The 12,645-nt window shown below is 44.5% G+C and overlaps 1 protein-coding gene across 1 annotated transcript in view; it reads left to right on the forward strand.

Annotated features, from left to right (window-relative positions):
- Positions 1–12,645, forward strand: part of GABBR2 (gamma-aminobutyric acid type B receptor subunit 2) — a 280,931-nt gene that overhangs the window by 91,988 nt on the left and 176,298 nt on the right. Inside the window, exon 6 of the mRNA XM_078781075.1 lies at positions 4,624–4,684. Within this exon, the coding sequence (XP_078637201.1) occupies positions 4,624–4,684 (61 nt within the window). The remainder of the gene's footprint in view (positions 1–4,623; positions 4,685–12,645) is intronic.

Consider the following 12,645-nt stretch of genomic DNA (forward strand, 5'->3'; position numbering starts at 1 on the left):
TTAACAAGCCCGCCCGGGCCAACTGCACTAGCAGCCGTGCTTTGGGTGCATTCCCCTCTTCCTGCCCTTCCCCGAACGAGTCTGAGGGCCCTTGTCTGGGACGGTGAGGACGTTAAGATTCTCCACTGTGTCCCTTTTCTATAACTATTGTACATTTGTGAATAAATCCTGTGGTTTGTTTCCAACCTGGCCGTCTTCATCCTTTCACCATTGGCCTAGCATTGCATGAGTTAAAACCGCTCGATCGGGTTCCATAGTGTTAACGGCACGAGTTACGCGACACACAACCACTCTGGCATTAAAGACCAGCGTGACTCATGCGAGGTTCAGCCCCCGTTCTCACGGCTGCGTGTGTCGAAGGTACTCGGGTCGTGACTGTTAACCCTTCCACGCGTTAGATGCGGGCTCGGCGGCTGGAATTGCCCAGCAATCCGTCCACCACGAGTATAGTGTGGGGGCGGCCTCGTGGACTCGAAGCTCGAGGGGGAGCAGGGCTTAACCCCCCCTCAGTATGTCGACGAGCTCGAGATCCGCAACAATATATATACTTGTACTGGATATATATTGCGAACTGTGGTGTCTGTCCGTGCGTTCATCTGTCCCCCTTTTATGGTGAAGGGTGTCTCTCCAATTACTTTTATCCATTACATTTTTATACATTACTTTTATAATTTTATATTCGTGGAAGGGGCAATAATGTTCCTGACTATGTTGCATCAAGCAGTATATTGCATCATAATTGCATCATAACATATTGCATCAATACTGTGTTTCAACAGTTGCTGATAGATTATTTTGCATTTTCATTTAACTTTTCTTGATGTAATATAGTCAGTCACTTTATTGTCCCTTCCAGTAATCTTTAAATTCAACATGAACATCTGGATTAAATTATATTTAATACAGATCTTCATGGAGTAACACATAATTTAAAATAGATATATTCTGCCCTCTTTTTATACATATCCAACCTCCACCGCCCGATGTTGCACCACCATTTCACGGTGGACGGTATAAATAGCTGAGAGCTTTGGCTCTGAGTGAAACCAAGAGTGCAACACAATTAACCTTTTTAAAGTCCATGAAATAATTTAATTTGAGAGAATGACTTAAACCTTTCTCGTTACTGGGAACGGATGCTTTTGCTTGTATTATATTGTCAGAAGTATTTTGATACGCCATCTTAAGAACCGATTATGATTGCTTTGTAATTTTATGTTAAACTTGGTGAAGCAATCTTTTGAAACTTCTCAGATCGTTAAAGTACTTGACAATAAGATGATTCAGCTATCAGAAATTTATTTTTGTGGAACACAAAAATATAGTTTTGGATGTCTTTTGTGGTTAAACGTTGGTGTGCTCACCTGTCCATCGTCAGATCAGAGGAAATATTACAAAGCTAAATGGCATTCAGATTTTCAAAAATTCACTACTCTTACTACTACTATTACTACTACTACTACTATTACTACTACTACTACTGCTACTACTACTACCACTACTACTACCACTACTACTACTACTACTACTACTACTACTACTACTACTACTACTTCTATACTGCTAATACTATTACTTTTATTTTTTATATACATAGTCGAGGCTCGTGAAAGAGTTAGTACGAGTACACTGAATGGATCAGAACGCAACAAGACAAAAGGAACAGCAGAGAGAGGTGGGAAACACTAACAGCAGACCTGAAGGCTAAGACAGAGGGTGGTGATCAAACAATGTGTGGGGAGGAGTGGGGGGCAGGAGAGGATGCATGGGGTGGATAGATACAGAAGCTCTCAGTAGGGATATCTGGACATTTGGATGGAAGGATTGAGTTTGGGTTTGGGGGTGGGGTTAACGAGGGGAGAAACATTAATGCTTTTTTTGATTGGGTCGATATAAGATGATGGGCAACAGCTGACCTGAAGAACTGGAGGGAAGAATAAGATTGAAAAGGATGTGGAAGTTGATTCCACATGTGGGAAAAAAGAGGAACAAATGAGTGGAGATGAGCAGTGATCCTGGCCTACCACTACTTCTACTACTAATAATACTCCTACTATTAATACTATTACTGTCATTGCTCCAATTAATCCCACCTTGTGGAGTTGGCCACACAGGTTTTTCCTCTTCACACCCCTTGATCCTGAACATCCTCTGCACCCTCACTCATCTCTTTCTTTCTGTACCACTTCCTTCCATCCCAAGCTTTGTCTGCCCAGTCTCTTTCTGCCGACACCTCTTTCCTGAGCACATGCCCCAACCAATGCAGATGTGCCTCATGCCTATTTGCTAATGTCCCTTACTCCAGCATGTCTAACTCATGATATCCTTATTCAAGAAAATTATTGCAGAATAATTGGTTATTTCATGTGAAATTGGTGCATTTTATATCAATGAGTTTGATGAGGCCTTGGAAGCTTTCTGAAAAAAATCCCCAGTTTTCCTGATAACTTTGGAAGGCCTGTCTTTTCGCTTTGCCAACCAAACTGCCCCTATCCTATCAAACTTGGCACCATCAGACATTTTCTTGATTTCTGATCTCAAAATCCTCACCTTGAAGTTATTTCCAATCCAATAGAGAGCTCTTGATGATCTACTGCTCAATACATTTAACTGCATGTCCGAAAATAGCTTCCATACTACAGTTGAGATTTGACGAATGGCTGGGAGAACTGGATCAAATCACGAGGAGCTTAAAATATTTAGTGTAATCTTTTTCAGTTAACCATTAACTAATTTATCCTGAGTTAGGCAGCTAACCCTAAAACATTATGATTATCCTTGGATTTGCATTTAAAGAGGTGTATTCATTAAAAATATTGCATACACAAATGTATCATAAGCATATACTGTAAAGTACATGCTGTATATATCATATATAATTATGGATATACTGTATATATAGAATCCCATAAATTGGTGAGGCAGCAAAGCACAGATCGAGTCCCATAACAATAAATGCTACACGACCTGTGAGCAACGATTTGTGAGCAACCAGGCCACAGATGGACAAAAGAAGTAAGCGAAGGAATGCAAATGAAAAGGCGAGCGTGAAAAATTGTTTTTTGTTACTTGACAAACATGAAAATTTTGTTTTTTGGTTTTTACCCACTACATGTTGCAGGTCTACAAGTGCTTCACGTTGCTTTTGTTGTTGTTGTTTTTGGGGTTCTTGGTGAGGGTCAATTATTGAAATGTGCACCCATTGGTCGGACAGCTGCCGGATCACACCCACATATGTCGCTTGACTCCACCCACCATAGCATGGAGACAAAATGATATGGCCACCATCATGGTTTTCTGGTGGACCTAATACATTTGGCCTGTAGGCCTCTACTTATTATACACTGCCCGGGTTTGTTGCGTCAGATTTTCATTGGCTTTGTTTGGGTCGAGTTGTTTGGGCAAGGGTTGCTTGAGTGAGATGTGCATGGAAGAAGTTTCGGGAACTGAGTGGCGTGCTGACGAGGAGGGGAGTGTCGTTGAAGCTAAAGGGAAAGGTGTATGCTGCATGTGTGAGAAGTGTTATGATTTATGGGAGTGAGACATGGGTAATGAACGTAGAGCAGCAACGAAGGCTGGAAAGGGTGGAAATGCGAATGGTTCGGTGGATGTGTGGAGTATCGTTGAGAGAGAGGAAGACAAATGATGAATTGCGAAAGATGCTGGGAATAGAGCCTGTGATGGATGCTGTGAAGAGAAACAGGTTGAGATGGTTTGGTCATGTGTTGAGGAAGGATGAAAGTGACTGGTTGAAAAGAGTGATGGAAATGAATGTAGAGGGAAGTAGAGGACGGGGAGATCGAGAAAGACTTGGCTAAAGATGATCGAAGAAGAAATGCGGGCAAGAGGGTTAGCAAGGGGAGATGCAGAAAATATGGCAAAATGGAGAACATTGTCATGGGGACCGCAAGGCGAACCCCCGCTCTTGCAGGGAAAATGGCCTTAAAATGCATGTTGTTGTGTTGTTGTTTGTTTGGGCCGAGTGAAATTCACAATGAGGGCCCCGGAAAATGTATTCATTTGTCAAATAATAAATAGTAAGGTTTAATCAAGCCCATCAGAATGCATGGTACGTCAAAACACACTGTAACCAAGCGTTATGTTACCTAATCAAGAGTTACATTATGCAAGTTACTAAAAAAAATATCGTTATGTAATTTTTGAATGACCCCATATTGGGGTTAAGCAATCCATGACTATGTGCTGAATCAGCTCATTCTGATATAACAGTTGGGAGGGGGACATGGATAAGAGGTGTCGAGTTAATTTTTTAATAGCGCATTAAATTTGTGTTTCCCAATCACGACATTCATGTGTTAAGAGTGCTTAAAATGTGCGTTTCCCAATCTAAAAAACTTTTGAGGCTTTTTTTAAAGATATCAAAATCTCAAAACAGACCGTCTTTTACAATGAATTCTTGTTTGCAGCTCATCCATCCTGTGTATTTTGTATGTTATGAGAGCTCACGCTGTGTGATGCGGCAATGCAAATGAATGAAATCAAACATTCTCCTATTCCTGAAGTATAAAAAGTAAATAAATTGAACTCTGAATCATTCTCTTTGAGTTGGCTTGGGTATTTGAATGTTTTCATGCCAATACATTTCCTTTCTCTCCTTTCCAGGGAAGAGTGTTGTTTCGAAACGGAGAGCGTCTTGGGACTATTGAATTTGATCAGATTCAAGGCAAGTCACTTATCAAATAAAAATGTCAGTCCAGATGTGGAGTGTTCAATTCTGTTGCATCATAATCATTGCACAAGTTTTGCATCAGTCTATTTTATTGGTCCAGTGCAGTTAAAAAGCTCTTGAATCTCTGACATTTTGCAATGTTTGGAAAACATTCGTAACCCAATTATTTGGCAGGCTGTTTCAAAGTTTGGCATATCAGATCAAATATGTTAGCAAAGCCGAATGCTTACAAATAAAAAAGAGGTTTTTTTGTAGCAGAATGGCCAGTGACAGGTCCAGGGGTCACAGCCTGAAAGTAAAGATGAAGAGAGTTCGGACAGTAATAAGGCAAGGGTCTTTCACTCGGAGTCGTTAATGCATCGAATGGGCAGCGGAAATAGTAGGCAGGTTTAAACGGGAATTTGATCGGTACCAAGAAGCATTGGGGACAGAATGAATGAATGATCGTTTTAAGGCCATTTTCCCCGCTAGAGCGGAGGTTAGCCTTGCGGGCCCCATGACAATCATGGTTCCCTGTTTGAGGCAATGTTTTTATGGGTGGATGCCCTGCCTGACGCCAACCCTTAGTCACCTCTCACGATGCGCAGGGATACGGTGTACCTATTTGGGGATAGAGTGGTACATGGATATATTAGCAGGACTGGAAGGATGCTCGCATATTGCACACATATATGTAGGGATCTTGATGTTTATGAGGGGATCTTATCAAACAATGAATGTGCTGTTGGTGTTTTTTTTTTGTTTTTTTGTTCATCCCGGTGTGTACCCCGGTTTAGAATAGGTACACCGTATCCCTGCGCATCGTAAGAGGCGACTAAGGGCTGGCGTCAGGAAGGGCATCCGGCCATAAAAACATTGCCTTAAACAGGGAACCATGATTGTCATGGGGCCCGCATGGCTAACCCCCGCTCTAGCAGGGAAAATGGCCTTAAAACGATCATTCATTCGTGTGTGTGTGTGTGTGTGTGTGTGTGTGTGTGTGTGTGTGTGTGTGTGTGTGTGTGTGTGTGTGTGTGTGTGTGTGTGTGTGTGTGTGTGTGTGTGTGTGTGTAAAAAAGAGAGATAGAATTGTGGGGAACAGAAATGAAAAAACGAGATATGTGTCTGTCTGTCCGCAGCATAACTACCCGATGATATCATCCGATCTTGATGAAACTTGGGTGGGAGGTTGATATCATGATCGAGTTGTGTCCTGCCTAGAGTGGGCGTACTGCGCCCATTGTGGGCGGAGCCACGCCCGAAAAATATGTCTTTTTAGGGGGTAATCGAGTTCAAGCTACATCTTCTCCGAGGGGTTTGGTGGAATCTGACAGCGGTTTCGATATTTGGTTAGGCCAATGTGACGTGTCTAGCCCCACGGAGCTCGATTTTTCATTTTTTTTTTCATTTTTAAAATTTATTTATTTTTTTTTTTCATTTCATTTTTCACCGAATTTTCGGTATTGTGTCGCTAACTAACCTCATAACTGATTATACATTATTTTCTATCTCATTTCAAGGTCAGTAACCTTCGTTTTGACATTTCCGGGCCTGGCCTGTCCGGGCCTGTTTCGGTTATGGTCCGTCCTTTGTCATTGAATACCGCTCGCTCGTGAACCATCGTCGTCTCCTGACTTGTCTATAAATTATATTTTCATTCGTGATATTTCTTCTGCACAGAACATGGCAATTCAAACCCACATCTATTTTCTTCTGCTACCTTATTGTGCATTGGGTTCCACTCAGATCTCACAGTAGTCTCACAACAGCATTAGAGATGCAAACACAAAATTTACCCAAAATGTAAAAAAAACATTTGTTTACTTGCAAAAAAGAAGAAGATACTTAAAGACTCAATGGAGATGGAAAACGGGCCGTTATGGAGGATGGCAATGGTTCGACACTTCCTTGATTGAGGCCGGAACCACAGCTACTTCCTGTCCATTGACCTAGATTAACCAAACGATTTCCTGCAATCCATACAGATTCACGTTTTTCTTTCATACCCCTGCCTTATAATACCAAAGTGCATAGAACACCTTACCCCACTTGGTCTTGAGAAAAAGAACATGAGAAGGGTATTTTGAACTCTTGCTTTGCATTTCTAAGCACAATCTATATTTCCTATGAGCTGTGATTTTGTCTGAATCTTGATATTCCCCAATGCTGAGAGCACAAGCTGCAAATTCGATGGGCCGATATGCCATAAAATGGCGTAAACTTTTGTCCTGGCATAAGGTTTTTGGAAGTACCAACAAGGTGATTTGTGTTCTAAAGTGTTCAAGCATGTAATTAAATTTAAATAATATAAGGATCTTAAAGGATGTGGATGATGATGATGATGATGTGGATGATGGATGCTGTGAAGAGAAACAGGTTGAGATGGTTTGGTCATGTGTTGAGGAAGGATGAAAGTGACTGGTTGAGAAGAGTGATGGAAATGAATGTAGAAAGAAGTAGAGGACGGGGAAGACCGAGAAAGACTTGGCTAAAGATGGTGGAAGATGAAATGCGGGCAAAGGGGTTAACAAAGGGAGATGCAGAAAATAGGGCAACATGGAGAAGATTGCCATGGTGACCGCAAGGCTAACCCCCGCTCTAGCAGGGAAAATGGCCTTAAAATGCCTGTTGTTGTTGTTGTTGTTGTTGTTGTTGTAAAGGATGTACAAAACGGAACAAAGCTTTTTCAGGACTTTACCACGGTTGATGCATCATCTTTTACACCACCTTATCTAACACGTTCTTTATGACCTCCATAAAACAGTAAGTTTCCTGTTACAAATGATTTTCAATTTTGTTGAACTGATAGACAGTCAGACAGACTAAAACAACTACCTTATTCCACCCTGAGCATACTCACTCGGGACGAGATTCCGCACAATTTGCCAAATTCAGAGCCAACGTACTGGTAAATTGCAGGTCAGTGTTCTGATTCAAGTTCTGATTCATACTCGACAGTGTTCAAAATGATTTGTTAAATTTATAAAATTAAATAGTTCCTCGATCATAGACTGACGTCTGTAGACACACAGACAGACAGACAGACAGACAGACAGACACAAACCAATTGCTTAACCCTGCTTTTCGCTTCACACGTGGTGTAATAATGACATCTGTTGAAATGTGGGAAAACATGTACAGTGCATTCAGAAAGTATTGAGACCCCTTCACTTTTTTCACATTTTGTTATGTTGCAGCCTTATGCTGAAATCATTTAAATTCATTTTTTCCCTCATCAATCTACACTCAATACCCCATCATGACAAAGAGAAAACAGGATTTTAGAAACTTTTGCAAATTTATTAAAAAGAAAAAACTAAAATATCACATTTACATAATATAAGTATTCAGACCTTTTGCTATGACACTTGAAATTTAGCTCAGGTGCCTCCCATTTCTCTTGATCATCTTTGAGATGTGTCTACACCTTGATTGGAGTCCACCTGTGGTTAATTCAATTGATTGGACATGATTTGGAAAGGCACACACCTGTCTATATAAGGTCTCACAGCTGACAATGCATATCAGAGCAAAGACCAAGCCATGAGGTCGAAGGAACTGCCTGCAGAGCTCAGAGACAGGATTGTGTCGAGGCACAGATCTGGGGAAGCCGACAAAAAAAATTCTGCTGCATTGAAGGATCCCAAGAGCACAGTGGCCTCCATGATTCTTAAATGGGAGAAGTTTGGAACAACCAGGACTCTTCCTAGAGCTGGCCGCCCAGCCAAACTGAGCAATCGGGGGAGAAGGGCCTTGGTAATAGTCGTGACCAAGAACCCGATGGTCACTCTGGCTGAGCTCCAGAGATCCTGTGTGGAGATGGGAGAAACTCCCAGAAGGACAACCATCACTGCAACACTCCACCGATCTGGGCTTTATGGCAGAGTGGCCAGACGGAAGCCTCTCCTCAGTGAAAGACACATGAAAGCCTGCTTGGAGTTTGCAAAAAAGCACCTAAAGGACTCTCAGACTGAGAAACAAGATTCCTAAACTCCCCCCTCACCTCTCCCCTCTAAAACTCCCCCTACCCCCCTCCCTTTCAATTTTCCCCCTCGCCCCTCCCCTTTAAATCCCCCCCTACCATCTTTCTCCAATTCGCGCCTCTCCCCTCCTCCTCAAAGCTGCCTCCTCCCTACTTCATCTCCCTTCTATCTCATAACTCCACCTCCTCCAACCTTCTAGTTTCCCCGGCCCCCCACACCCCCTCAAACAACTCCTCACTGTGCCTCATCCCCTCACCATCAAACCTTTTGTCCTCCTCATCCTTCCCTTTATCCTAACTCTTCTGCAATCTCTTACACACTATGAACAGTTCTCCCTAGCTCCCCATCTCACCCTTCATCTTGCCTTACCCCTCCCCTCCCCTGTCCTGCACCGATGCTCGGTGCACTGATGCCCTCCTCACTGCACAGATGCCCTCTTCCTTAAAAGTATGGACCTCAAACATCCGGGGCCTTCGCTCAAACCTGATTGATCTCTCCATACAGGTTTTTTTTTTTTTTTTTTTTTTTTTTTTTTTTGTATACAAGATCGAGGCTCGTGAAAGAGCGAACATTAATCACACAGAAAGACAAACAGACACATAAAACAAATAACATCGGGAGCGGTAGACAAGATGGGGAGAGAGGGGGAAGGACACAAACACAACATTTGAGAGCAGGGACCGAGAGACATGGAGACATCGAGAGATCTGTGGGAGGGAGAGGGCTTTGGGGGGGAGGCATGTGAAGGGGGGAGAGGCATGTGAAGGGGGGGGGGGGGTGGGAGAGGTATAAACATATGGACACTGCCAGGATTTCCAGGAAAGAAGTTGGAATTTCAAACAAGGTGGATCTGGGGTGAATTAGTGGGGGTAGAAAAGATCAAGGTTATGGATGGGGGAAGATAAGAGATGGTGGTGAACAGCTGTTTTAAAGACCTGGAGGGAGGAGAGGGATTGAAGGGAGTGTGGGAGTTTGTTCCACAGGCGGGAGAAAAGAGGAATGAAAGAGTGAAGGTGAGCAGAGAGCCGAGATTTCGGCAGTTTAACCATCAGAGGGTTGCTGGCAGATCTTGTGCGACCTGTAGGAATATTTGGGGGACAGAGCACAGAGAGAGCTGGGGGAGCAAGGCCGGAGAGGAGTCGGTAGAAGACAGAAAGGCCACCTACCTGCCTGCGGTGAGTGAGTGAAAGGCCCTCAGAGATAGCTTCATCGCGGGAGATTCCAATGATTTTGAAAGCTTTGGATTCAACAGCGTGAAGCCGAGCCAGGTGTGAGGCAGGAGCACCAGCCCATAGGGGAGAACAGTATTCCATTGAGCTGCGGATGAAAGCCTTGTATGTGGTGAGGAGCTCAGGTGTGCCGAGGAAGGACTTCGCACGACGGAGGATGCCCAGTCGGCGACTGGCTTTGGAGGCCAGCTTGGAAATGTGGTTTTCCCAAGAAAGATCATGGCAGATAGTGAGACCCAAAAGCTTGAGTGACAGAACTTCTTGGAGAGGATTGTTGAGAAAGTAGATGGGAGGGTTGTCCAGTCGATCTTTTCGGAGAGACATAGTAAGAGAGTGAGATTTGTCAGGATTGAAAGACATGTTCCACTTGTTTGACCAGTCTGTGATTTTGTCCAGGTCTTCAGAGAGTGAGGAGGCTGCAGACTGCCGATCTGAGGGAAGAGGAATGGAGCGGCAGAGAGTGGAGTCATCAGCAAAGAGATAGAGAGGATTTTCCAGAGAGTCGGAGAGATCATTGATAAAGACCAGAAAAAGCACAGGGCCCAGCACACTTCCTTGGGGAACTCCAGCCTGAACAGGAAGGGGAGATGAGAGAAATCCATTCAGGGCCACACGTTGACTACGACCAGAGAGGAAGTCCGCAAGCCATGCATGGAGATTTCCATGGATACCATAGGAGGAGAGTTTGGTGAGCAGAGCTGGGTGCCAGACCGTATCAAAGGCCCGTGATATGTCAAGGGAGACAGCTCTGATTTCCTGTTTGGCATTGAGGACCTCCATCCATTGTTGAGACAGCAGAAGCAGCATGTCCAGAGTAGAGTGACCTGGTCTGAAACCAAATTGATGATCAGAGATCAAGCCATTGGAGAAGAGGAAAGATTTCATATCTGAAGCAATGATGGATTCCATGACTTTGCTGATAATTGGGAGCAGGCTGATTGGTCTGTAGTTGCAAGGATCTGTTTTTGCACCTTTTTTGTGTAAAGCGGTAATGTTAGCTGATTTCCAGGATGCTGGCAGATGACCTTGAGCAAAAGATAGGGTGAAAAGAACAGAGAGAGGGTGAGATAGAGCGGCAGAGCAGGATTTTAGGACCCGTGGGCTGATGCCGTCTGGTCCAGTTGCAGAATCAGAGTCGAGGTTTGACAAAAACTCCTCCACCTTGTCAGGAGAGAAGGACACAGAGTCCAGGAGCAGTTGGGTTCGACTGGGAAAGGTGGGAACAGAGAGAGATGGGTTTGGGACTAAGGATTTCGAGGCGAACACAGAGTTGAGGCATTCGGCTTTGTCACGTGCGATGTCAACTGTGTGGCCATTTGAGGTAAGGGAGGGGATGGAGGGGGAACAAACACCAGAAACGGATTTGACCAGACGCCACCAGGATTTGGAGGAAGGAGACAGGTTTGAGAGTTCATTCTTGAGTGAGGAGAGATAGTGCTTCCTGGCACTCCTGAGGGTAGACACACACTTGTTCCGAGCTTGGTGGAAGGAACTGAGATTTCCTTCAGTTGGATTAGCCTTCCAAGAGGCAAAGGCAAGTTGTTTCAGGGCAACTGCCTCACCACAAGATTCAGTGTACCATGGACGGGAGGAAGGGTAAGACAATTGAAGGCGAGATGGGATAAATCTGTGCATGAGAGAGATCAGTTTGCTTTGGAAGAATTCCCAGGAAGAATTGATGTCAGAGGCAGTGGAGATGGGAGACCAATCCAGACGATTGATGGCTGCTTGCAGACCGTGCCAGTCGGCCTGAGTGAAATGCCAGACTCGTCGACGCTGAGGAGGCTCTCTGAGAATGGCCAGAGAGATGTCCACTTTGACAAGCACATGATCAGAAGAACCGATTGGAGCAGAAGAAGAGCAGCAGACATTAGCAGGGAAGTTTGTCATAACCAAGTCTAGAAGAGAAGATACTCCATTGGCTGAGATCCGGGTCGGGAAATTGACAGATTGTGTCAATCCCAGTGAGTCACAGAAGTCCTTTGCTGAGGTGCCATGACTGGTGAGAGAGGAACCCACACCCAACCAGGTGGCATGATGACTGAAGTCATCACATATGAGGAAGAGAGAGTTGGGATGAGTGGATAGAAGTTGGTCCATGTTGTCAGACATTGAAATGTAGATGGAGTCATCACTGTTTGGGGGACGGTACAGAACACATATGAAGAAAAGGTGGGAGCGGAGAGGAAGCCGTAACCAGAGGTACTCCTGCGGGTGAGGAGGAAAGAGAGCAGTGCAAGGAGAGTGAGGAAGAGAGTTTTTGACAAAGATAGCCACCCCACCACCAGGCCGAGGCTCAGGTCTATCATACCGGAGGAGGGAGTAACCAGGAAGAGATATTAAGGAATCAGAGACATCTTGAAGGAGGAAAGTCTCTGTTAAGCAGATCAAGTCTGGATTGTCAGAAGCAACCTGTATGGAGAGATCAGTCAGGTTTGAGCGAAGGCCCCGGATGTTTGAGGTCCATACCGTTAATGAAGAGAGAGGGGGAGCATCGGGTACAGGACAGGGGAGGGGAGGAGTAGGGTAAGATGAAGGATGAGAGGGGGAGGTAGGGAGAGCAGTTGATAGTGTTTCAGATGTTGCAGAAGAGTTCCAAGAAAGGGAAGGATGAGGAGGATGAAAGGTTTGATGGTGAAGGGATGCGGCACAGTGAGGGGTTGTTTGAGGGGGGGCAGAGGAAAGTAGAAGGTTTGGGGGGGGTGGAGGTATGAGATAGAAGGGAGACGAAGTGGGGAGGAGGCAGCTTGGAGGAGGAGGGGGG

The sequence above is a fragment of the Myxine glutinosa genome, chromosome 6 (assembly GCF_964187855.1).
Source record: "Myxine glutinosa chromosome 6, kmMyxGlut1.1, whole genome shotgun sequence".
In the NCBI taxonomy this organism is placed as follows: Eukaryota; Metazoa; Chordata; class Myxini; order Myxiniformes; family Myxinidae; genus Myxine; species Myxine glutinosa.